This window comes from Rhinolophus hipposideros (assembly GCF_964194185.1).
Source record: "Rhinolophus hipposideros genome assembly, chromosome: 14".
NCBI classification, from domain to species: domain Eukaryota; kingdom Metazoa; phylum Chordata; class Mammalia; order Chiroptera; family Rhinolophidae; genus Rhinolophus; species Rhinolophus hipposideros.
In genome coordinates, this window is record NC_138060.1 from 20,153,142 (window position 1) to 20,178,601 (window position 25,460).

At 45.8% G+C, this 25,460-nt stretch overlaps 1 protein-coding gene across 2 annotated transcripts in view; it reads left to right on the forward strand.

The window, feature by feature from the left end:
* Positions 1 to 116: 116 nt before the first annotated feature.
* LOC308507402 (store-operated calcium entry regulator STIMATE) overlaps positions 117 to 25,460 on the forward strand; it is a 50,875-nt gene continuing 25,531 nt past the window's right edge. The window contains exon 1 of one of the 2 annotated variants that reach the window (XM_081072313.1): positions 117 to 409. In XM_081072313.1, coding sequence (XP_080928439.1) covers positions 250 to 409 — 160 coding nt within the window. In that variant the 5' untranslated portion in view covers positions 117 to 249. The remainder of the gene's footprint in view (positions 410 to 25,460) is intronic. The other variant, XM_081072312.1, reaches the window with a different exon arrangement.

A 25,460-nucleotide genomic window follows, 5' to 3' on the forward strand; every position in this document is an offset into this window, starting at 1 on the left:
GAGCCCCGCCCCTGGATGGGGAGTGCAGGAGCGGCAGAGGCCCGCCCCCGCGCCGGGAAGGGCCAATCAGGCGCTGCAATCTCAGACGTCGGGTTACGCGCAGCGCCGTGGGGGCCGCGGGGTGGAGGTACCGGCTCCCGGCTCGGATCCCGGGTTCCCGGCGCCGGGCTCCCGGGTCCGTGGCGCGGCGCCCGCAGGCAGCGAGGCCGTGCGGTCCGCGGCGCCCCGCGTCCCTCCGCCAGGCCCGCCATGCAGGGCCCCGCAGGGAACGCGAGCCGCGGACTGCCCGGCGGGCCGCCCTCCACCGTCGCGTCCGGGGCGGGCCGCTGCGAGAGCGGCGCGCTCATGCACAGTTTTGGCATCTTCCTGCAGGGGCTGCTCGGCGTCGTGGCCTTCAGCACTTTGATGCGTGAGTCCCAGACCCCTGCCCCTCCTGAGGCCCTGCATCCCGAGTCGCGTGGCCAGGCCCCGTCTCGGGGACCCTCGTGCCTGCCGAGTTGAGGCCTGAGGACCCCGCTCCTTTGGCGGAGGTGCCTTCCTCCCGCGGGCTCAGGCGGGGCATTCCCAGGCTAAGGGCGCTTCGGACCCCGACGCAGCGCCCTGAGCCCCGGGCTTTGTCGATGCGCCGGTAGCCGCGGCTCAGCCCTGCGCCTCTCCTACAGCGCGCACACACCGTTTCCGAGATACCCGCCTAAAACTCGCTCCCCTCCCACCTCGTCGTCGCGAATTGCGGCTACCCACTTTCAGCCTGGGGGCATTTCCGTCTCTTAGAGGCCCTTCTTACCCTGCCCTCCGCCCGTGGAACGCGCAGCCCTAAATCCCCAGTTTGATGCTGAGCTGTTTTCTGTACCTACACTTCTCAAAGATTTACTATCTCGCGTTCGCATTTCAATGCCGCTCCTCTGCGGTACCTGGATTGTCAGGCCATGCGCTCCGTTCCCAGTACTGCCCTCTCCCTCCATCTTCTCCCACCCGGGCACCTGCTCCCTGTTTTATTTTCTGTTTGGGTCGGAACAGGACCCACCCACCTTTTTCTGCACATTTCCTCTCTCTTCCTGAACAGGCCCACCTGTTCCGTCTCTGCCCCAGGCTTTCCTAATTAAGTTGTATCTCAAGCCTCTCCTGGCTGTTCCCTCTCCCAGCCCACTTTTATTATTTATATTTCAAATTTCCTTCCTTTCCACGAGACTTGGGCAACTTAGTGGCTTAATGGCGAAGGAGGCGCAGAGGGTCTGGGAGGTCCCCAAATCCCTTTGCTAAGTCACCAGGGATCCTTCCCTGAGAGTTGCATGATGGAGAAGAAAGCCCCAGATGGCCCTTCTGGAAAACCAGAAGTTCCACCCTGTTGTTCTGTGTGCGTGAGGTGGAAGGTTATGAGTGTTTCTTAGTGCGCCTCCTTTCTTTGTTTAACAAAAGCTTCAGTTGGCTTGTAGGCCTAGGAGTGCCCCTGTGATTGCATTTGGGGGGAGGGGAGGGTTATGACTGTCTACAGAGGAGTTAATTCCAAAATGACTTGTTCTCAGGACTTCCCCACTGTGCTCACATGGTCAGAGTGGGAAGTTCCTGCAGAAGGCACTCGCCTTGGCACAGGGGAAGGATCCTGCAGCACTGTGTATATGTTTTGTAGGGGTCCATGTGCTGGAGTTGCAGCTTTGCTTGTTTGTAAAACGGGGCTTATTTGGGTGAATCCCACCAGGATGTAGGTAACCCTGAAGAGGCTGTTCTTGGACCACTTTCTTCTGGTTGCCTGGCTTTGATAAGTCTTGCAACAAGTGCGCGACTGTATAGGTTCCCTGCAGAACAAATAGCCACTTGTTCCCACAGTAGTAATTTGTGACGACGTAGCCAAAATCAGCTGCTGACTCAGGAACATGAACTATGTGTTTTCAAGACACTGTGTGTGGGGCTTCACTCCCTTCCCACTTGTCTCCTCCAGATGGCCTTCCTTTCTCTCTGAAGGAACTGCAGGCTTCGTTTTTGTTTCCTAAGAGTTCTTAGCCTAGCTCTGGCTATTTTCATGAGTTTGATTGATGCTGATGGCCCGACTTACTCTCTAGGGTTTGATACTTAGGATTCAGAGAGGGAAATATGATCATGACGGGGCAGAGTGGCTGGCAGCTGAGAAATGTGCCGGGTTGAGTGTTCAGAGTGACAGCGCTGGCCCTGCGAGTCTTCAGGCACATGCTCACTTCTGTACCTAATCTTCAGTGTCAGCACGTGTGCAGATCCCACTGTGGTTGGTACTTCATGTAAAGATCCGACTAGAGAGGGGACTCTTGCTCCGTGTAAGGTTAGACGTGGAGGGAGCTTGTGGAGAGGGGCCGTAGGTCTTGGGACAATGATGAATGGAGTGATGGGGAGAAGAGATGGAAAGGCTAGAACTGTGTCTGCCCTGGACACAGAAATGGAGATAAGAATGAGAGCCTTCGTCCCCCACTTAGAAGCAGGTAGCAGGCCAAGGAGATTCCCACTGACTGGGACCCATTCAGGGAAGTTCCTTTCTTATCTCTTAAACTTGGTTCTGTTGAAACAGAACTGTGGGGGTTTTCCATTTTGCACTGCTGGGAAGGGGAGGAAATCTGAGGTGCTGGTTTACATTTGGAATGACTTTACTGGGGAAAACAAACGGGGATGAAGGTGGTCTCAAGAAAGTACATCTGTGAGCTGTTTGGCTTTGTCTGGGCTTTTAGTTTCCTCAGTCTGGCAGAACTGCTGTCACAAGTGCCAGGCTCCCGTGAGAAGAAGGTCCACTTTGCAGCCCCTGCGGGAGGTCTGGTTTGGTTTTTTTTGTTTGTTTGTTTTTTCATATAATTTTTAGTGGGCAATGTTGGGGGACAGTGTGTTTCTCCAGGGCCCATCAGCTCCAAGTCGTTGTCCTTTAGCCTAGTTGTGGAGGGCGCAGCTCAGCTCCAAGTCCAGTCGCCGTTTTCAATCTTTAGTTGCAGGGGTGGCAGCCCACCATCCCATGCGGGAATTGAACTGGCAACCTTGTTATTGAGAGCTCCAGATCTAACCAGCTGCAGCTGAGCCCTCCAGCCACCCTGGGAAGTATTGTTTGTTAAGATGAGACCGCTCCATCCTTCATTAGTTCCGTCATTATCTTCTTCAAGCATATTTTAAATACCAGTGGTCTCTCCTGCAGTTTAAGCTAACAGTCCCTATTCTCTCTGGGATCACAGTCTTTTCCCTTCAATCTGCTTTCATCCCCGTAGGCCTACCGCCTACGCTCAGGGCCTCTCTTCTCTGACACTTCCCCCAGCTGAGGGAAGGTACTCTTCCGTTTTCCTGTTGGACCAGCTCTGTTCTGTAAGATGGACCCACTTCTCTGCCAGACAGGCTGTGAGGTATATTTCATTACTTTAAATACTCAATTTCAGTGCGTCCTCAGCCCACTGTCTTTATTGTTTCTTCTTCTATCCAGAAAATCACTTTATTTTTCCCATTTAACAACTTGCTGTGTTTTTTTACATGGCAGGGTAACAGAACCAAGTTTAAGAGATAAGAAAGGAACTTCCCTGAATGGGTCCCAGTCAGTGGGATTCTCCTTGGCCTGCTACCTGCTTCTAAGTGGGGGACTAAGGCTCTCATTCTTCTCTCCATTTCTGTGTCCGGGAGGGTTTTGTCCTAGAGGAAGACTTCTCAAATGTATTAATGTCTTGGGGGAGAATGTTGATTCTCACAAGGATTTCTCATGCAGGCACTTGGCTCACCACATGGAGCGTTTTCAGACAGTCTCAGTCCAGGCCGTTGAGAGTCTGTATGCCAGGTGACATATGTAGCGGATTCTTCAAGCGACCTGCACATACAGACTATTACAGGCCACTGCCTGCGGGCGTGTCCCAGGGTCAGCATCGCCTTGTTCAGCTGGTAAGCATTCCGGAGGGTCCAGCGAGGAAAGCTGAGCAAACTGAGGGGCAAGCTTATGAAGGGACTTCTCACTCAGGGGTTTCTGGGATGTCACTGAAATTGGGTGTCTGAATAGGAAGAAATGCTTTAAACGAGGGGGGCTTTGTCCTGATCTGCCTGCCTGACAGTTCCTCTTGTTTTGGTGGCTTTATCTATAGTCTGTGACTTGCTAGAGTCACTCCAACTAGAGTCACAGCCGAATAGAGCTGAGCAGTCCCGGAGCTGAGCAAACTGCTCCCGTGTAGGGCAGTGGCCCCGCTGTCAGCCAGAGTCGGTACCGGCCAATGTGAGTGTTAGCATTTGGGGGTATTTACTCTCAGACAGGGAAACGCAAAGCAAACCCCTGCCGCCTTCACTGTGCACAGAGTTCTGGGCTGAAGTGGAGACAGAATTGGTTTCTCACAAAAACAAGCATTTTGAGAGTTTGGATACATCAACCTGCCTATTTTCATGTTACAGATATGAGGACTAGCCAGCTGGGAGAAGGTGTCAGTGTTTTACAGAAACTCTGCTGGCATTGAGAAATGATAGCTCTTTTCCTGAGGCCCAAAGTGACATCACAGACCAGTCCACCCAGCTTTGAAATTTTAATCTCCAATAAGAGTCCCTGGTGTTTTGTCGCATGGTGAACTGGCCTCCCTATGTGTTCCATACAGACATACTCAGGTCAGGACAGTCTCCTGGAATCACTTCTTCCCACCGTACTCCAATGTTTATCTTAAAAAATGTGAGACATACGGAAACGATAACAATAATAGAGTGAACAACTGTCTGCCCTCCACCCACATTCAGAAATTGTTCACATTTTGCCACATTCACTTTATCTCTTTATGCTTTGTTTTGGCTGAGCCATTTGAAGGTACGTTGCAGCCAACATCGTCCCCACCACGTTACCCCTAAAAACTGCAGTTGAGTCTCCTAAGAATAAGGACCATTTACTCATAACCACAGTTTCATGATCATACCTACTAAGAAAATAAATAACTCCACAACGTCATCTATCCAGGCTACGTCCATAGTGTCACAGGTCTCTAAGAACTCGAGTTTTAAAGAACTATAGTCAGTCAAGGTCCACACATTGCATTTGGTTGTGTTTTTAAGTCACTTTTACTCTAGAAGAATCTCCCCCTGCGCACACTACACACACACACACACACACACACCTTTTTTTTTAATGACATTGTCTTTTTGAAGCGTCCTGGCCGGTTGTCGTGTACAGTGTCTCATATTCTGGAGTTGTCGGGTGTTTCCTTGTGATGTTTGCTCTGTTTTGCTGACCCATGTTTCCTGCGTTTGGTCTGCAGGAGCTATTAGATTCGGATAACTTTTTTACAGCGAGAATAATCCATAAGCAGTGCTGTGTGCTTCATCTGACATCATACCTGGACGCACGTGCCCGCAGGCAGTCCCACTGTTAGTGATAATAGGGCCGATTATTGGGCGGAGTGGGGAGGTCTCTAGATCTCTCCATTATAAAGGTACATTTCTCCTTTGCAGTTAATAAGTTATCTCTGTGGTGGTGATATGTTGAGATCCTGTGAATGTCCTGTTCCCCGGTAAATTTTCACTCAGTGACCACCTCTTCCTGGTAAAATAATGAAACCTAGTGACGGCTGAATAGGAGCTGGAGTCTCTGGGTCTGGCACCCCACCTGCTCATAAATGTCAGTTTCCTTTCCTCCCTCGGGAATGCCAGCCAAGGCAAAGAGAGAACATCCCTTTTTCTGACCCAGGTTGGTACTGTGCCCATGGAGGAAAGGGGTATGGCCAACATTAGCATGGGGGCTGTTTAGGGGTCTTTATTCTTAGAAACTTCAAGTTTTCTAAAGCTGATTTATCTCGTAGCTTTTATTCATAATGGTGATCTACTCCTTTATTTGTCATAAAACTTCATTAACTTGGAATAAAATCAAGGCAAGAGAGAGTTGTCTGAAATAGGGGACAATCTCAATTGTAAAATAATTTAATGAAATGAATTTTTTAGCCCTTTAAGTATCTGTCAAGTGTTGCCCTATAGGGGCCTATCAAGCCGCTACTGCTTTAATGATCTGTTTAAAATCCCTTGCAATTCATATACTATTTGCATGAAGATGAAGTCGTTTTGGAAGTTTTATAGGTGATTGAAAATAGCAGGATCCCTGGCTCTGGAACCAGTCTGACCTGGCTTCCATTTGTGCTTCTGCCATGTAGTGCCCTTGGGCAACCTACGTATTTCTCGAAGCTTCATTTTCCTCCCCAGCAAGATGGGGATGATACTTTTTCTGGGAATGTGGGGATTAGAAAGATTGTCTATGGGGAAGTTGGGTGAGTGTCAGGCACTTGTTATGCTCTCTGTAAGAGGTGGGGGGGGGATTTGGCGGTGATGTCACCATCTGCATTGTTATTGGAATATTTGCATTCATAAGTCCTGTTGAAGAACATTTCACAAGTGCTTGAGTAACTTCTTTTCTGAATTAGGTTAAACATTTCCCTTTCCATCTTGTTTGCACAGCACCTTTACCTTTAGACCTCTTTTCATAGACTGCATAGTAGTAAAAACCTTTAATCCAACCGTCATGGTGATTGTGAATTCCAAATTACCATGTCCCCAAACCAGGTGGAGTTAGTATATGTAGTAACTTCCTTTCTTCACCTAATGCATTCTTGTGTTCTCACTGACAGAGCCTCCCACGGGCCGTGAGAGGGCAGTGGGTGGACGGGGGCAGCCCACTTACAGGGCTGCGTCTGCGTTTCTGGCTTCATTAGCCCCAGGTGCTGTGGTGGCAGGTGGGGGGCTGGCCACCGCATCCGGCTTCTTTCCTGCAGCTGGCTCTGGTGCTCAGCCCGTGATGTACTTCATAAGATCCTGGAAGGAGGAGTTACTTTCATTTTATAAACAGGGACAATGAGCAGGAGAAGTGTCCAACTCAGAGTCCTGGTTAGCAGGTCCAGAGCTGAAATGTAAGCTCCAAACACCCTTAGCCACTTCCCCTTCTCTGCTTGCCTTTTCCACCCCTCGTTTTACACAGTGTACTCTCCGATAACTCTGTAGCCCTGGCTACTTCATCTCATTTTTTCCTCTTTGAATAATTCTGATTTTCTTTCTTAATAATTATTTTTTATGTCCAAAGTATTATCTGGGGCTTCAGACTGTTTTCTGGCTATTGATAGCATGAAAAATATACATTTGACATGATTCGCCAATCATTTAGTGCCTGTATGAGTTACATCTTAGGTTTGCTTTTCTGGCCTGGGCCTTTGTGAAGGTTTCCCGTGACTGTGCAGGGGTGGCAATCCTCCCCTGGGACTGAGGTCCAGTGTGCAAGAGGCAGAGCCCCTCCTAGAGCAGCAGGGATGGAGGGAGTAGAGTACGTGAGTCCACTCAGCAGTTGGTGATGAGGGATTTCCAGGGCCCAGTGTGGTTTCAGGTTACCTGCAGGTTTTCACAGAATTTCTTTTTGGTGCTATATGACTGTAAGGAGAATAGTTAATATTAAGAGTCAGGGGTAACCCTTACGAGTCACCCTGTTCTTCATATATGTGTAGAAGTGATCTGTGAGTCTCCTTTAGATTATTCCCCTACTAGGAAGTTATCCATCCAGCTCAGGGTTTTTCAACTTGGCATTTCCAACTATTGACACTTTGGACCAGATAATTCCTCGTTGTGTGTGTGGGGTGGGGGGTCGCTGTCCTATGCATTATAGGGTGTTTAGCAGCAACCCTGGCTTCTACCCACTGGATACCAGTAGCTCTGCACCCCCCTCACTCCTCCCCACCTCCCCTTGTGACCAAAATATCTCCAGACATTGCCAAATGTCTCCTGGGGATCAGGATTGCCCCTGTTGAGAACTACATTTGTTCAGTTTGTGGATTAGTCAGCAGACTCTCAGATGAGCTCTAGCAGAACAGATGAGAAGGTCAGCGTGTTGCTCTGAAGGATGAGAACGGTGGATAGTCAAGGTTTGGTAAAGCCCTGGGTGCCAAGCGTGATGCTGGGTGCTGCCTTGACAAAAAAGAGCTGAAACCCGTCCCCTGTCCTTGAGGTGTGGGGCTGTGGGTATGCTGACAGTGTGAAGAGGACTGGGGCAGTTGAAACACACTTACAGAGAACGATGAGGGATTCTGCCAGGAGACAGGGACGTGTCCCCGAGGAAGCCCTGAGAGCACAGCACTGGAGGTAAAAGAGGTGCGCGGGGCTGAGAACACTGGGTGGTGAGCGCTGAGGGGACCTCGCGTGGCTGGCAGTGCTGGGGACTGGAGAGCACGCAGGCAGAAGCTTTCAGAAAAGGAGGCAGTGTGCTTGGAGGGGGGCCAGAGAGCTGTCCTTACACAGCTTGCTCTTAGAAAGGATGGTGGATTAAATTGTTGGATGGCAAGTCAGGCTCTGCATTTACCTCATGCTCCAGGTGGATTATTTCTTTAAGAACCTTTCTTTTAAAGCAGTTTTATCACATGGCTTTCAGATCTCATTGGGTCCCTCCCCCTGAGGAGCGTCTACTGGTTGTAACTTTGGGGCTGTAGGTTGCGGTGATGTGAGGCAGGAGGGGGAGGCGAGAGGAGGGCCAGTGCTGTCGAAGGTGTTCATAGCATGTGAACCACTGAATCCTACTAGGGAGTTCCGCAGTCCTTGCGCCCACTGGCCGTAGCTGCCAGTAGTGCCACGTGGTGGATCCTTCTTTGCTTGGGACTGAGGTGGCATCCTGGCATCTTGCCCAACAGCCAGACTCCTGGACCTGCTCCTGCCCCATCCTTTTCTGAGCTCTTTCTGTGCTGTGGACATTGCAGTCACTGCCCTGTAGCCTGGGCCAAGGAGAATGACCATGTTATCAGACACTGGGGTGCACCCTGATGCCACAGGGCTGCTCTCCTCCCAGCCCCTGCACCTGCCAAACCCGTTCCTGCCTCCTCCCCATCTTCCAGGAAACTTTCCGTAACGACCTTAGCCCGTACTGTTCTTTGAAGTCTATAGGACACAGTGTGGGACTGTACAGGTTAGGTCTCTGTATAGCTCCGCCTTCATTGGGCCTGTTTGGCTTGCCTGCCAGCTGGCGCTGGCACGTCCTGGTGCTCTGCTGAGTGCTTAAGCCCAAGGAGGCAGTTTGGTCCCTACCGGAAAGTATCATAAAGAAAACAATGAAACTTAGGGGATGGAGCAGACTGACCTTTCACTTTTCTGATCACTAAATAGTTCAGCGTGCATTTTCTAAGGGAACAAGTGTTCTCTTTTATAACAACAGTACGACTATCCTAACTCAGGAAATGTCACATTAATAATGTTATCGATCCATATTCCATATTCCGATTTCATCAATTGCCCAAATACTGCCTCCACTGCTAGTTTGTCCTGGTCCAGAGTCATACTTTGCATTCAGGTGCCACATCTCTTTGGTCTCCTTTAGTCTGGAACATTTCCTTTCTTAGCCTTTTTGCTTTTGAAGAGTACAGGCTAATGATTTGCTACTATGTCCCAGATTGAGTTTGTCTGATGTTTTCTTGTGATTACATTCAGGTTATGTATTTTGGGCAGGAATGCTGCATAAGTGGTGTTGTGACCTCCTTAATATGTCAGAACCTGAGGCCCCTGATCTTGACTTACCCTGTTTCACTAAGGTTCTCGTTGATGACTTGGGTAAGGGGGTTCCTCCAGGTCTCTCCACGGTGAAGTTACAGCTTTTCCCTTTGTAATAAGTTAACTTGTGGGGAGATATTTTGAGACCATGTAAATGTACGATCTATTTTTAGTCTTCTCTGTAAGGCCTCCCTGGTTGGGAGGTCAGAGCTACAGGCTCTGAAGGTACTTTGGTTGAAGGTGCTTTGGCCAGTTTTTGATCTGGTGGCAATACCGAGTCATATTTATACAGTGCTAATTATGTTCCCAGGCCTGTAAGCGCCTTACATGTGTTAACTCTTATTTCTAACGTTAGCCACATGAGGTGGGTACTCAGATTATCCAATTTTGTACCTGGGGAAACTGAGCCACAGAAACTATCTAAGGTTGTGGCAGCCACTAAGTGGAATATGGAATTCAAACCTGGTGGGTCTCATTGTACTGCTGGAACGCCCACTGCTCTGTCTGCCTGCTGTGCGCCGTGTCCATGCGCCGTTCATGACACAGGGCCCGGCTTCTCTAACCTCTGGGCTTTCTGTCTGCCCTGCGTAGGAAGTTCTTCAATACCATTTGGTTCCCACTGCCCCTCATCTGCTTGGCTTTTCACTGAGAGCATCATTGCCGTCATTTTTCTAGGCGTGATAAAGTGGACCGGGAAAAAGCCACAGGCTTTCCATTTTGAGATTGGAATCCAGTAGTGCTTGTCATTGAAGTAAGAGGAATCTTTCCAACATGGGTAAATTTAACATTGGAGCCTATGCCAGCGTGGGTGAAGAGGCTTTTGTCAGTAAAGGAGTCACCAGTATAGAACTTGTCCTTCTGTAAGCAGCCATAAAATAGAGCAAAATATATAAAACAGCTATTTGCAGATATTGGACAACAGGCAGCTTAGGATAGTGATCCCTGAGGGAAAGAAAATAATGAGGTCAGCCCTGTGGTCCTCCCCCTAACTTTCTGCTGGAGACAATTTCCAGATCTCAGAGCAGTGAGGAGGAACCCAAGCAGAACCCAGCAGCCTTGCTGAGTGGAGAAGACAAAAGTTGAGGAAGCCAACCAAGGCAGTTGCAATTTTCAGGGACAATATGGATAAAAAAGAGCTACATAGAAGAAAGTCTCTCGACATCTGCTTTTAGGGGTCTCCTCATTAATCTGTATGTGCATAGGGTAAAACTTAGGAGGCAAAGCAAAGAACAGCTGCTGGGAAGCTATAAGCTGAACTATTTCTCGGACTAGTAGATGTTTTTCTTTCCAGTTAGAGTAAGAGACTGTTGAACACCAGAGGCATTCAGTAGATACCTCAAAAGAATCATGCCTTATCTAGCCCCAGAGGGAAGGGTGCATAGCTTAAATAACAAGCCTTGATACCATACACAAAAATTAAGGAGAAATACCTCAGAGATTTAAATGTAGAAGTGAACACTTTTAGAAGAAAATGGATCAAAGCTTTGTGACTTCGGGATAGACAAAGATTTCTTAGGACACAAAAAGCTTGAACCATTTAAAAAAAAAGATAAATTGGACTTCATCTAAATTAAGCATTTCCGACCTTCAAAACATACTGTAAAGAAAAATGAAAAGGTTTTCCAGCCACAGGCTGGGAAAAAATATTTGGAATATGATATCTGACAAAGTCCTTGTATCCAGAATATGTAAAGAATTCTTATAGCTCACTAAAAAGACAAACAATGCAATTTAAGCAAAGACAAAGAATCTTCATAGACATTTCTCTGAAGATATACAAATGGCCGATAAGCACATGAAAAAATGTTCAATACCATTAATCGTCAGGGAAATGCAAATTAAATAATGATTAGATACTGCTGTGTGCCCACAAGAATGTCTAAAATTTAAAAAATTGACAATACGAAAAGCTGTAGAGAATGTGAAATTTGAAACTCTTATAAATTGCTAGCAGAAATGTAAAATGGTACAACCACTATGGAAAACAGTTTGAACGTTTCTTACAAAGAAAAGTATGCATGCTGAACAACCCAGCAATTTCATCTCTAGATATTTACTTAAGATAAAAGAAAACATATGGCCACAAAAGGAATTGTATAGGAATATTCCTAGCAACTTTATTCATAATTGCCCCAAGCTGGAAACAAACCATATGTCTGTCAACAGATGAATGGATAAACAAATTGTCGTATATCCGTATATCCGTACAATGGAATACATGTCTGCAACAAAAAAGGAATGAACTGATACATATAATAAAGTTGAATATGCTGAGCAAAAGAATCCAGGTAATGGGAGGCGGCATTACAGGTGGGTGAAAAGGGGAAGGGATTAAGAAGTACAAATTGGTTGTTACACAGTAGTCATGGGATGTAGGATATTGCATAAGGAATAGATTCGATAATGTTGTAATAACTATGTATGGCGCCAGATGGGTACTAGATTGATCAGGGTGATAGATGGGAATGGGGTTGGTGACAGGGTGAAAAAGATGAAGGTATTAAGAAATACAAATTGGTAGTTACAAAATAGTCATGGGGATGTAAAGTATAGGGAATATAATCAATATGGTAATAAATATGTACAGTGCCAGGTGGTACTGGTCAGGGGGATCACTTCCTAAATTATGTAAATAACCACTATGCTATACACCTGAAACTAATATAAAATAATATTGAATATCAACTCTAATTGGAAAATTTAAAAAGTGGGGGGACAAAGTTGGCAGATAGCAGGGTACGGTGTCAGATGGTTGCTGGACTGATCATGGTGATCACTTCTTTAGCATAGGGAAGAAAATCAATAAGGTGGTAATAACACTGTGTAGTGTCAGGTAGGTATGAAGTACCCCTGACACTAATATAACATTGTATGTTAGCTGTGTTTTAATTTTTAAAAAACCTAAAAAAAAAAAAAGATGACAATTTAAAAAAAAAGAATCCAGATAAAAAGAATACATACTATATTATTCCATTTATATGACATTTTAGAAACTTGAAATCTGTAATCTAGTGAAAGCAGATTAGTGGTCACCTTGAGGTAGTAGCTGTGGGACCAACTGCAAAGGGACATAAAAGAACTTTTTGAGGTGATGCAAATTGCTGTATCTTGATTGTAGTGAGGGTTATGTCAGTATACACATTTCTCAAAATTCAGTGAATTGTATGTTTAATATGGGTGTATTTTTGGTATGTAAATTATGCCTCAAAACTGATTTAAAGAGAAAAGGAAGAAAACCTTGAAATGATCAAGACGTTCTACAAACTTAACTGCTTACGCAAACTTCTTTATATAGGAAGACAGTAAAATCCAAATACTTAGCAATGGCGCAATCATAATGTATAGTTTCTAATAAAAAATTACTAGACACGTGAAGAAGCAGGAAATTGTGACCTACAATTGGAAAAAGTCAGTGAATATAAATAGACTGAGAAATTACAGAGATGATAGAATCACCAGAAAAGGACTTTACAACAGTTACAATAACTATGCTGAAGGTTTTCAAGAAAAACTGGAGCATAATGAGGAGCACAGTGGAAGATATAAAAATGAATGTCTATAAAAATTGAATGCCGTTATATAACTGAAAATACAGTTTCTGAAAAATTCACTGGATGGTGTTAACAGAAAAGAAGTCTACGAAAGAATAGATTAGCAAGCTTGAAAATACAACAACAGAAGCCTCACAAATTGAAGCAGTGAGAAGAGCAAGAAAAACTGAACAGAGTCTCAATGGTCTGTGGAAAAATAGCAACAGTCCAACGTGTAATTGGATTTCTAGAAGATATGGGAGAAAAAAGGGCAGGAAACGTGTTTGAAGACCAATGGCTGAACATTTTCCAAAGTTGATGAAACTATAAACACAGAGAACCAAGCTTAATAAATTCCAAGTAGGATAAACACAAATAAAATCACACTAAGCCACATAATCAAATTGCTGGAAAACAATGATAAAAAAGAAAATTATAAAAGAAATGCAAGGAAAGAAGATATTATTTACAGGGAAATAAACACAAGAACTAATACAGATTTTTCATCAGATCAAGCCAGAAGACAGTGGAACAACATCTTGAAAGTGCTGAAGGTAAAAACTTGTCAGTCTAGGGGATTCTATATCCAGTGTGAAATATCTTTCATAAATGAAGGCAGAAAAAAAAGGGGGGGAAGGCACTTTGATCCTTACCCAAAGCAAGGGGCTTCAGTCCTTATATACTGCCATACCAGCTCAGCTTCTCGGCCCTTTTACAAGTTTTGTCATCTTTAGTTATAATGTCAAGAGTTAAGTCTGATGGTAGCAAATTCTATAAGTTGGAGAGAAATTGAGTGGCTTTCTGAAACTTTAAAAATTACTGCCACCACCCTAATAAAAAGCAGTGCAGCAGTGTGGCTTTGGGCTCCTGGAGGCCATGCTGGGAAATGTCATGTTCCCAGTACCTCCTCTTTATTGTCAGTTCCGCCCCCTCCTCTGCTCTGTTGAAGCATGCTGTCGTGGCAGGCCCTGCACACTTCGTGGTACCCCTCTGTGCGTCATTTGGGTCCATTCTGCCCTTGACAATAGACCTCATTGTACCGGTAGGACACCCTTTGTTTGGATGAGGGAGAAACTGAATTTAGCTTAAAATGCCTTTTTCGTTGTTGAAGTAGAATTGGGGAAGGGAAATCTCCTGTAGGATGGACAGATGTACTGGTGACGCGTCTAGTGCTTTTTGCTCTTTTTCCTGCTGTGGAGGGCTAGATCAGCAGAGAGCATGAGACTGTCAGCTAGGATTGAATTGACAAGGAAAGCAATAGCTTCAAGTTCCCCCTTGAAAGGCCATCCATTCATGTTCAGTAAAAATTTCCTGAGCACTTAAAATGGCAAATATGGCCGCCAACCTCCATGATGGACCCTAGTGACCCCACTCCTGATATTCACACCCTGTGTAGTCCTTTCCCACGGTGGATCAGGGTTGGTCTGTGTGGCAGAAGTAATGGTATGTCACTTCTCAGAGTAAGTTATTAAAAAGACTACAGCTTTTGTCTCGGGACTGCTCTCTTGTTTGCTCCCTCTTGGATCCCTTGCTCTGGGAAAAGCCAGCTGCCATGTTTTCAGGACACTCTGGCAGTCCTGTGGAGAGACTCACGTGCTGAGGAGCAGTGGACTCCTGCCGACAGCCATGTCTGCGAACCTTCTCAGCAGTGGATCTTCCAGCCCCAGTCAAGGCCTTGGGTGTTTCGTAGTTTATAACTTTACAAGAGACCATAAGCCAGAATTACCCATCTAAGCCGATAATAAATACCGGGGGTGCCAAAAAAATGTACACAAACAGACACTTTGGTCAACGTTGCTTAAGCAGTAGTTCGCTGTAATCAGAAGTGTCTGGACGCTGATGGCTTTGAGCACCTCTTGTAATTGCAGAAGCCACACGTGACTTGTATTCATCTTTTGTTATCAGTATACGAGTATTACAATTTTAATACAGTTTTCCTTTCTTAAAATGTGTATACATTTTTTTGGCACCCTCTGTATTTAGTGTTGTAAGCCACTAAATGTGGAATAATTTGTTACATAGTGGTACATAACTAATACAGTGAAGGCGAGAGCCAGAAAAGTTAGGAGACTTGATCCGTGTTCTTCGAGAATCTGCCGTCTGTTCAGCAAGACAGATTCCTTGAACGAGTAACTAACAATGTTCCAGGCTCATATGCTCAGTGGCCACAGAAGGTCGGTGCAGGTGTATCGACATACTGGGTAGACAAGTGAGAGCTTATTGACCGGATTTCATTTGGTAAATAGGGCTGCTAGAATCCCACAGAGTGGGGTGTAGATAGCGTCACTATTCCTCCTGAGCTCTCGAAGGTGGTAGAAACTGGCTCAGAGATGCCAGTGAACATCTCACCCCTGATGGCATTTGGCTGCTGCTTCAGCCTTAAGGGCCTCAGAGAAGCAGTTTGTTATATTCCTATATTTGCTTTGCCCTTGGAAAGCCAGCCTGGGTGCTCACTGATTGTGTTTTAACTGGTAGGAAATCAGAGTTTCTGCAGTCCACACTGGATTGTTGAACAAGATAAATTTCAGACTAAGTTGTTGTATAAGGAGACTGAGTTACGTGTGGGAGTCAAACAGGCAAATAATTGGAAAAAGGGAGCCCGTTCATTCTGTACATGGTGACTTTTTATACATTTTCAGTCTTCTCCATACCTTTTCTGTAAGGAGGCAGTTAATGGATCTTCTTTCCCCCCTCCCCTTTTAAAAGATCCCAGCAGGCCATAGAGCTCACCTCGCAGTGCTGAGGGAGAGGACATGCTCAAGTTCTAGCTTGCATCCAGCATAGAGCTTTGTTGTATACAGTCTTTGTGTAGAGTCTTTGTTCTCTGCCCTGAGCGTTTGGTAAGTCTCTCCCTAGCCACCTTCCTGAATAGTACATTCCCTTGCCCCTAGAGTGGACTGAGGCATAATCACTCTCCTGATTCTCGTGTCAGTTTGTTCGGCCATTTCCTGACAGTGCTTTCACCGTGCTTTTTTTGGGTTCTGCACCTGCCTCCCCACATCAGTGGTGCAGCCTCTGGCACCTCTTGCACGGCATCAGGTGTGGTGAGATGCTTAGGTAAGTCTCCTGAAAGTAGCGTGGTGGACGAAGAAGCCCAAAGGAAGCATGCTCCCTGGGAACATCGGCGGGTCCTCCCTGGGCCTACACTTCCTTTGTTGCCAGGGTCTTGTGAATTTTGCCTCGCCTTTTTCATCAGGAGCTGGCATAGGAGGGCCTGTCTCTAATGAGAACTAGCAAAGCCAGGGCACGCTGATTCCCAGGGTTAAGGCTGGAACTAAAGAGAACACAATTGTGAGACAATCTCAAAACATCACCCAGCAAGTCCTGCTCCCAAACCCAAGACGCTCAGGCACGTTCCCTCACTGCCTATAGCTGTGGATTGTAATCCTCAAGGAAAGAGGAGGAGGCAGACCTCCCTTTCAACCTGCTCTTCAACCAAGCTGTCTGCCTAGCCTTCTTCCCAAAGCCACTCTACATGCTGCGTAATAGGACAGGGCTGCAGAAAACCTTGATAGTGCTTCTCATGACCACCATGTCACATGATGGTGTTCCCAGTGCCTTCATGGGAGGAAAACTGGAGGGATACCAGCAGATAGATGAACAAAGTGAGCACTGGGGGTCCAGGAATCCTTTCCAGGACAGCCTCGTGCTCCCAGCCCTAAGGGTCGTGGTTTATTTAGTGTCTCTCACCTGTACTGGTGTTCACATTTCTCATTTATCACTTCTTCCTCTCACCAACCGCCTGTTTCTAAGTGAAGAAGAGGTGAAAATAGATGTGAGAAGAACCCCAAGGTGCCTGAAATACCCCTCAGACCATTCCGGAGGGGCTTCCCATTGCCTGCTAGGGACCTCAGATGTTTTACCTCATAGGTGGCTGATGACTTCTTCACTTAAGGTCTCAAGCCTCCTTGGGGTCAGGTTATTACTGTCAAGTTAAGGCTTCCTTTGCTGTCCTGCCTCCCGATCCCCAGGTTTTGCGACTGAGGAAATGAACGCTGTTGCTTCTCTTCTGCTCAGATTCTGGTTGGTTACACAACTTGTATTGTTTGAAAAGAGAAGACACTGGGTGCCAACTTCACTGGACTGAGAAGCTAGGGGAAAGATCTAAAATGTGGTTTTATAACTCTGATATCAAGAGAAGAGCTAGTCTTCTATTAATTTTTCTGCTAAAGGTGCTTATTAATTCACTTCATCAATAAAATTCGTAGGTGACGCTACAATGAATTCCCAAAGGAAGAGTATTCTGCTGGATAAACGCGTGGTACTCTAAAGACTGGCCGTCTCCATGCAGTTGGCTGTCCCATCAGCTCCCTCGGAAGGTACAATGCCACATGGGCTCTTGTCTGTTGAGAAGGTTAAATGAGGCCTTCTGAAACACCAGGGCACTAGTCCTTTGGACCCCAACTTTGGACCTCTTTATGTAGCATTGTAACAAGCCAGTTCCTCTTGGTTTTAGGTATGTGCCCTTGGAACATCAGTGGAAATGTTTCTGTCCGGTGCTTTCAGTACAAAGGTGGATTTCAGGAGGCTCTCAGGCTGTTACTGAACTTAAAGGTTTCGTTTTGCCTGCACACATCAAAGCCAATGGAGACATGAACAGGAGTTTGCAGCAAAAAAAGTAGAGGTTTATTTAAGGAAATGGCGCCGAGCCCGGAGACACAGGCGAGCTAGCACTCAAAGACCTGGCTCCCCGATGGCGTGTAGGTTACAGGTTATATAAGGCAAAATCACAGGACACTGTGGGTCGTGTTGGGAGCTGACTGGTCAGAGGTGAGGTAAAGGTAATGAATCATTTCTTCAGGTCTTGACAGTTCTGAGGTCTTTTCCAGAGTTCTGTCGAGTCTAACGGAAAAAGAGCCAGAGGGTTTCCCACCTTAGGGCTGGGGAACTGACATAACTTAGGTCAAGGTGTTATCTTTAGTCTGCCAGAGGTCCAGGTCCGGGATTACTGTCTTCTGCTGCCTCGGGGATTGCTGATGATCTGGGGGAAAGGCTGGGTCTCTGAGGGGGGGCGTGTGTGTGTGTGTGTGTGTGTGTGTGTAGAGAGAGAGAGAGAATGATTTCTAGAGCTTAATCAACATCATACGGAGCCTTGGTTTCGAGGCCAACCTGGCAGATAAGTGCTTGTCATCCAAACGGAGGGCTCCCGGGCCAGGGAGCAGTGGTGGTATTGCCCAGTGGTCAAGTGCATGGGCTCCGACATCAAACTGTCTGAATTTGAGCCCTAGCCCCTCATAACCACCATGCCACGTTTTTCCAGTGCTGTGTGACTTCATCCAAGGTGACTCTATTCCTCTGAGATGATTTCTTGTCCTTAAAATGAGAGGTGATTACTTGTCTAAATAGGTCAGTATGAGAATTAAAAAGATAAGGTACTTAGCCTGGTGCCTGGTAGGTGCTGAGTAAATGGAAGCTAGTTGAGACCCACCTTGGCTCACTGGAGATGTAGGACAGTTCACACCGTATCATCGATTATTAGAATTAGAAAAATACAGGTAACTTAATCCACGACTATGTACAAGTGGAACTGGAGGGATTGAAGGGCTTGCCTGAAACTTGTGTCCGCCCCTGAGGCCTCTGTTCTTTCCCACCACCACCCAGCCTAGCTGCTCTATCTTTGCCTCCTCCCCCACAGCACATTTACAGATGCTCATTGGTTTGTCCAGGGAGTGTTCTAGACTATGGCATGAGAAAGGGAACTCTTCCCTCCTATGAAGCAACCTTCCTAACGAACTGTGCCACTAGGCCACGACAGCCCAAGAGCACAGAGCCTGGAGCGGCAGCCAGTGGTAGATGGTGAGACTGGAGCGATATTGCACTTTTGTGTGGGCTTTCCTCCTCCCAGTTCCCAGCTGCTTGGCCTGGCCTGACGCCGGTACAGGGTGGCCCATGAGCCTGAGCTGTACTCAGGGAGGCTGAGTGGTGGCAGGAGTCGCAGGCACGGCTTGTCGGAGGAGACCTGGGATAGCCTCGGCCAGTGTGACCTCTTCCCTGCTCTGATGAGCGTCAGTGGCCAAACATTCTCAGTTTGAACCTGCATTAAGACTTGAATTGACCTCTTACCACAAGCCTTGAAATTTTGGGCCACGCATGTATCTATCCTCACTACTAGCTACTTTCAGTGTAGAATAAAGTTCTTGAATTTTCTCTTTTTTTAATTTATTATTCCATTTTATTTATGTATTAAATTTATTGGGGTGACATTGGTTAGTAAAATTATGTAGATTTCAAGTGTACATTTCTATAACAATCTATATATTGCATGGTGTGTTCACCACCCGGAGTCAGTTCTCCTTCTGTCACCATGTGTTTGACCCCCTGTTCCCTCTTTTACCACCCCCCACCTCCCCCTTACCCTCTGGTAACCATTAAACTGTTGTCTGTGTCTCCGTTTTTTATTTGTTGTTCGTCTTGAGACTTTGTTGTTTTCAGTTTTATATCCCACATATGAGTGAAGTCATATGATTCTTGACTTTTTCTGACTTATTTTGCTTAGCATAATGATCTTAAGATCCATCCATGTTGTCGCAAATGGCACTATTTCATCTTATGGCTGAGTAATATTCCATTGTGTGTATGTAGTACATCTTCTTTATCCAATAATCTATTGAAGGACACTTTAGTTGTTTTCATGTCATGAATGTTGCAGTGAACATCAGGGTATATGTATCTTTAGAGATAAATGTTTTCAGATTTTGGGGGGCAGATATCCAGGAGAGGGATTGCTGGGTCATATGGTGATTCTATTCTTAATTTTTTGAGGAACCTCCATACTGTTTTCCATAGTGGCTGTACCAATTTACCTTCCCACCAACAGTGCATGAGGGTTCCTTTTTCTCCACAGCAATACTTGTTATTATTTGTCTTGTTGATGATAGCCATTCTAACAGGTGTGAGGTGGTATGTCATTGTGGTTTTGATTTGCATTTCCCTAATAGGTAGTGAAGTTGAGCATTTTTTCATATACCTGTTGGCCATTTGTATGTCCTCTTGGGAGAAGTGTCTGTTCAGGTCCTCTGCTTGTTTTTCAGTTGGATTGTTTGTTTTGTTTGTTGTTGAGTTGTACGAGTTCTTTATATATTTTGGATACTAGCCGCTTATCGGAGGGGTTGTTTGCAAATATCTTCTCCTATTCAATTGGTTGCCTCTTTGTTTTGTTGATGGTTTCTTTTGCTGTGCAGAAGCTTTTTAGTTTGATATAGTCCCATTCATTTATTTTAGCTTTTACTTCCCTTGCCTTTGGAGTCAAATTCATAAAATCCTCTCTGAACCCAACGTCCATAAGTTTAGTACCTATGCTTTCTTCTGTGCAGTTTATTGTTTCAGGTCTTATGTTTAGGTCTTTGATCCACTTTGAGTTAATTTTGGTACATGGTGACAGATAGCAGTCTAGTTTTATTGTTTTGCATGTGGCTTTCCAGTTATCTCAGCACCATTTATTGAAGGGGACTCTTTTTTTCATTGTATGTTTTTGGCTCCTTTGTCAAAAATTATCTGTGCCTGAGTATGTGGGTTTATTTCTGTGTTTTCAGTTCTATTCCATTGATCGGTGTGTCTGTTTTTCTGCCAGTACCATGCTGTTTTGATTACTGTCACTTTGTAGTACAAGCTGAAGTCAGGGAATGTGGTACCTCCAGCCTTATTCTTTTTTCTTTGAATTTCTTTGGCAATTCGGGGTTTTTTTGTGTGTGATTCTGTACAGATCTGATGATTTTTTTTTTGGTTCTGTTTCTTGAAAAAATGCCATTGGGATTTTGATGGGGATTGCATTAAACCTGTATATTGCTTTGGGTAATATTGTTTTTCTATCTATGTATATTTAATTTTCTGAGCTAATTCTCTTTTGAGGCTATTCTTGACTTTTGATAATGCTTTTGGATTGCACATAGAGGTTTGTGTTTCACAAGCTTTACGTTTTGTACCAAGAGGCCAAGTTTCGTCAGTCCCAGTGCTGAAACTTATTTATTGGAGGGTGAGGGTCAGCAGTGGCCTGGGTTCTGGTCCTGACTATCTATCACCTGCCGCCTGTGGGACTTTGGCAAGTTCCGTAACTGCACTGAGCATCAGTTGCTTCATCTGGAAACTGGGAAGAAACCCGCCCCCCCCCCCACCGGGTTGATTGAGTGGATTTATCTTGAGCGCCTAGAGCAGAGGTGTCCAAACTTTTTTCAACGTTTTTCACCATGGGCCATATGTGGTAAAATACACAAACAGCTGTGCCACTCACTCGAGGTGAAGTACGAATTGCCTCACCTGGTTTATTTAAGTAAACTAAATATATTTTTGGAATTTGCTGCGGGCCAATTAACAATGGATCGTGGGCCGCGGGCCGCAGTTTGGACACCCCTGGCCTTGAGCCTTCAGTTCTCCTGCTGCTGCTGATGACTTATCTGATTAGGATTTCTCAGAAATCCTTCTAGGAACTCAGGTGAATAGTCATGCATATTGAGTTTAGATAGTAGAGGAAGTGAAGCAGATTTTGGTTGGGGTCCCTTTTGGGTGTGAACCTATCTTTGGCCATTCTCCCTCACACTGCTTCCCAAAGTATTCACAGGGGCTGCCAGGTGAGGGAGTTGGGTGGCTGGTGGCCCCTTCACCACTGCCAGGGAATGGCTCTTGAAGTACGAAGACCTGCAGAAGGTCAGAGGGCAAGTTGAGTCACCTTTATAAATGAAACATAGTACATTGGGTGTTTTTGTCCTAGTGAAATTCTTGGAGTTGATTGACCCAGTTAAGTGAGTTGACAGTTTTGTGTACAGTCCTTTGGCTTGTGTTTAACTCTTGGTATTTGGATATACAGCTGAATCTCCAGCCTTTCCTACCAGGTTCAAGGTGTGACGACAAGAGTCCTTCCTATACACATTATATGTTCTGTTCTCTGCCGAGTTTGAATCACACTAAGTAGCTGGAATCATGTCGGAGCCTTGGGCTACAAGGATGAAAACCCGTCCCGCGATTTGCAGCTCATCACTGTGCCAGGGGACCAGTGGATGTTCCTCTGACCATGGGGAGCGGTGGCAAGACAAGTTTTTGTGCTGCCTGAGCTGGGGATCATCTTCCGTGGTGCGTTGGGCCAGGGGCTGCAAATTTTACCTCTGAGAAACACAAACTCAGGCCGTGCCTGTTTCTGTTTGGTAAGCCGTGAGGTTGCAGTGATGAGTAGTCCTTTTCACTTTTTACAGCCAAGGGCCTCTTATCCCGCAGTCAGGATTGGTTATTGCTTGGTTGTTGTAAAGGCAGGAAAACTGGGGAACCCTACAAAATGCGAACATGTGCAATAAGTGTTTTATTTAACTTATGCCTTGTAGCATCAGGTGTGAGGGGAGCCTCCGGCCTGGCTGACGGCAACACGATGGGACGCGTTGTCCACCAGAGATAATAAATAGCGCAGGAAGGAGAGGGGACTAGATTTGCTAAAGCGACATCCTTAGTGAGTTTTGCCTGCTGGAATCTTGTCTCTCAGAAGGAAAATTTCTAAATGAGTTAGGTTTGAGGAAGGCTATTAATTACGTAATGTGCAAAATTGTAATTTTGTCATTTTTTAATTATTTGCAGCAGAAGCTTTTTCCCCAGATAATCTTTTTCAGACCTTTTTTTCTTACTACAAAAAGTAATACGTGCTCTTTGTAAACAACTGGAACATGGAAATAGCATAAAAAGTGAAAGTTCCCTATAATTCCCTTCGCTAGAGAGCTAATCATGGCTAACAGTTTATTATGTATGCCTCCAAATTTCTGTGTGTATATATATATATCATTTTTAAAAATACGTTCACATGTCACATTACTGTTTTGGTGACTTGCTTTTTTTCTCTTTTAACATGGACATTTTTTTCATATCAATGCAGATAGATTTACCTCACGTTTTAAACAACTTTATTGAGATGTCATTTACAAACCGTAAAATTCACCCATTGCAGGTGTACCATCTCTACCTAACTTTTTAACAGTTGAATTCCATTGTGTGATAATTTACGTTTAACCCCTTTCCTATCAATGGACATTTAGGTGGTTTTTAAAGCTTGCATTCTTATAGGTAATGCTGCAATGCACTCTTTGTTTACAGACCTCTGGGCACTTGTATAAGTGCAACTATAGAAGAAAATCCTAGAGATGGAGTTTCTGAGTCACCATGTATAAACATTTAACATCGTGATAGATATTGCCAAAATTCCTGCTGAAACTTTGCACGTGATCTATAGGTTGATAGAGGAAAAGCCCACACATCTCCATCCACTGTGAGATGAAGCGCAATTCCTAAATTTCCTTGGCCAGGGAATAGGGGTTAGCCGTGTCGTGGCGACACAGAGCAGGAATAGATGGAGCCTGTCTCTGTGAGTTCCCCAGACCTAGAGGGTCTTCAGCGGCCCAGGGCCACTTACAGGGTGGGGTCTTCCAGGACAGCCCGTTTGTGCTTGGGGCTTCCATCAGTGTCCATGAATTTCCACCCGCAGTCAAGCCCTCATCAGGAGTACTCACGCTTCTCCAGCTCCTTCTGGTTTCTTAAGTCAAGCTCTGCCTCTTGGTGGCCTCACTTGTCCTACCTCCAGCGGCGTCCCTGGGTCCCAGGGGCACTGTTCACTGTGACCACCCGTCACCAGCTTAATGCGCTCCTTTTACCTGGGGGGCCCTGAGGACTGGGGTCACAGGGGTGTACCGACCGGTTATTTTCCCCGCTGCAGTTTAAAAGTACCCATTTCCTAATGTCCTCACCCAGTGTTTTCATCCTTGCTAATCTGGGCGAGAAGAATTACTAACTTGCATGTTTTAAATCGACACGATTGAGGCTGCATATCTTGTGTGTGTTAGCCATCATACCGGGCCCAGCGGGACACTCGCTCTCACGGTGACAGTGCCCCGCCCGCGCTGTCATCACCCTTAGCAGATGGCACTGCTGCCTGCTCCTGGGGAAGCTGTGGTTCTGCGGAGGCCCCGTGTTTAGAGAGCCAAGCGTATTTATTTGCTAGACATTATAGCTTTTTTTCTCGCTCCTCTCTGACTTGAGCAGAATCCCCACGTAGAATGACAGCTGGCTAACTTAGAACCGCGGCTTCCTCTGGTTCGGAAATAGCCAAGTGTTTACCAAAAACTGGTCTTGAGCACTTAAACTGACTGCAGACCCATATTGTCTGGTTCTTGCATCGAAGGCCCGATGTGGTGAGGCAGAGAGACCTTGACAGGCCGGTCCACCCGCCTAGTGGTTAGTTAAGAGGGAGAAAGGTTGCGGGTAGTTGCCCTCTGACAATCTTGCTGGCAAATTACTTTGTCCAAAACCAAAACAAGAGCTAAGCAATTTTAGTCCTGTTGCAGCAATAATGGCTTGCAAACTAAGCTTCTGGGAGAACCCATCGTAGATTCATGAAACTTACTGAATTAAAAATAAATACCTGGGCCGTACTCAATAAATACATCTTAAGTGACAGACTGAATGACTTCCTTTCTTCAACAAATATTGTTTAGCTACTTGTTAAGAGCCAGGCACTCTCTAGGCGCTAGGAATACAGAACAGAAGTTCTGTACATTCCAGTGAAGAGAAAAAAGACAGTAGTCAAGAAAACATAAGAATTTCTGACATGAGAGGGATTATGCCATTCCGCAATGGCATTAAACAGGGATATGCCATTGAGGAATGGGGCAAGGCAGGATGTGCAAACCTGTAGGTGAGGTGCTCTGGAGAGGCTTCCGAGGAGGTGACCTGGGAGCTGAGACAAGAATGAAAAAGAGGAGCCACCACCTGGCCAGCTGGGAGGAGAGTTCCAGAGAGAAAGTGCCACGCTGGCCAGAGGGCTTAAGGTCAGAGAAGTAGGCACAAGGTCAGAGAAGTAGGCACAGGACTCAGTCACATGGTACCTCGGCCATGAGAAGGAGCCTGCATTGTGTTCTAACTGCTGTGGAAAGGCATGGGAGGGTTCTGTTTGTTTTATTGTTTTTACATTGTTTTATAGAGGTATCATTTATGTAAAGTAAAATGCACAGGTCTTAAATGTAAAGTTTGACTTTTGACAAATTTATGTGTCATAGGTGTTAAAGTGGAGTGAAGGGTGACAGTTTTATTTATATTTTGAGACCTCCACCACCAAGTGTGTGGAGGATGGATGGATAGATGGCCAGACAGATGGATAGATGGATGGATGGACAAACAAACAACAGTCTCATTACGTAAAACAATGTAACTCTGAGTGCGATGGTTTGTGGAAAAGTCATTGCAGGTGACCTTCGAAACCGTCCCTCTGCCTTCCCTGCCCCAGGAAAAGGCTAAGGTGGGGCAGCAGATGTGAGTGGAACCCGTCCTGTGCAGGCTTGCTTTGGCTCAGGCCTGCAGGTGCTGCACCTCCCCAGTCATATGTGCAGTTGTTTGTGCGCACGTGAGGGTACTTGTTGATTGTAGTGCGCACATCCAGCCTGTGTTGTGCTCTGACTGGACCCGGCTGACTCGGTCTTCTCTCTGTCCAGGAGAAATGTGAGTCGTGTGATCAAA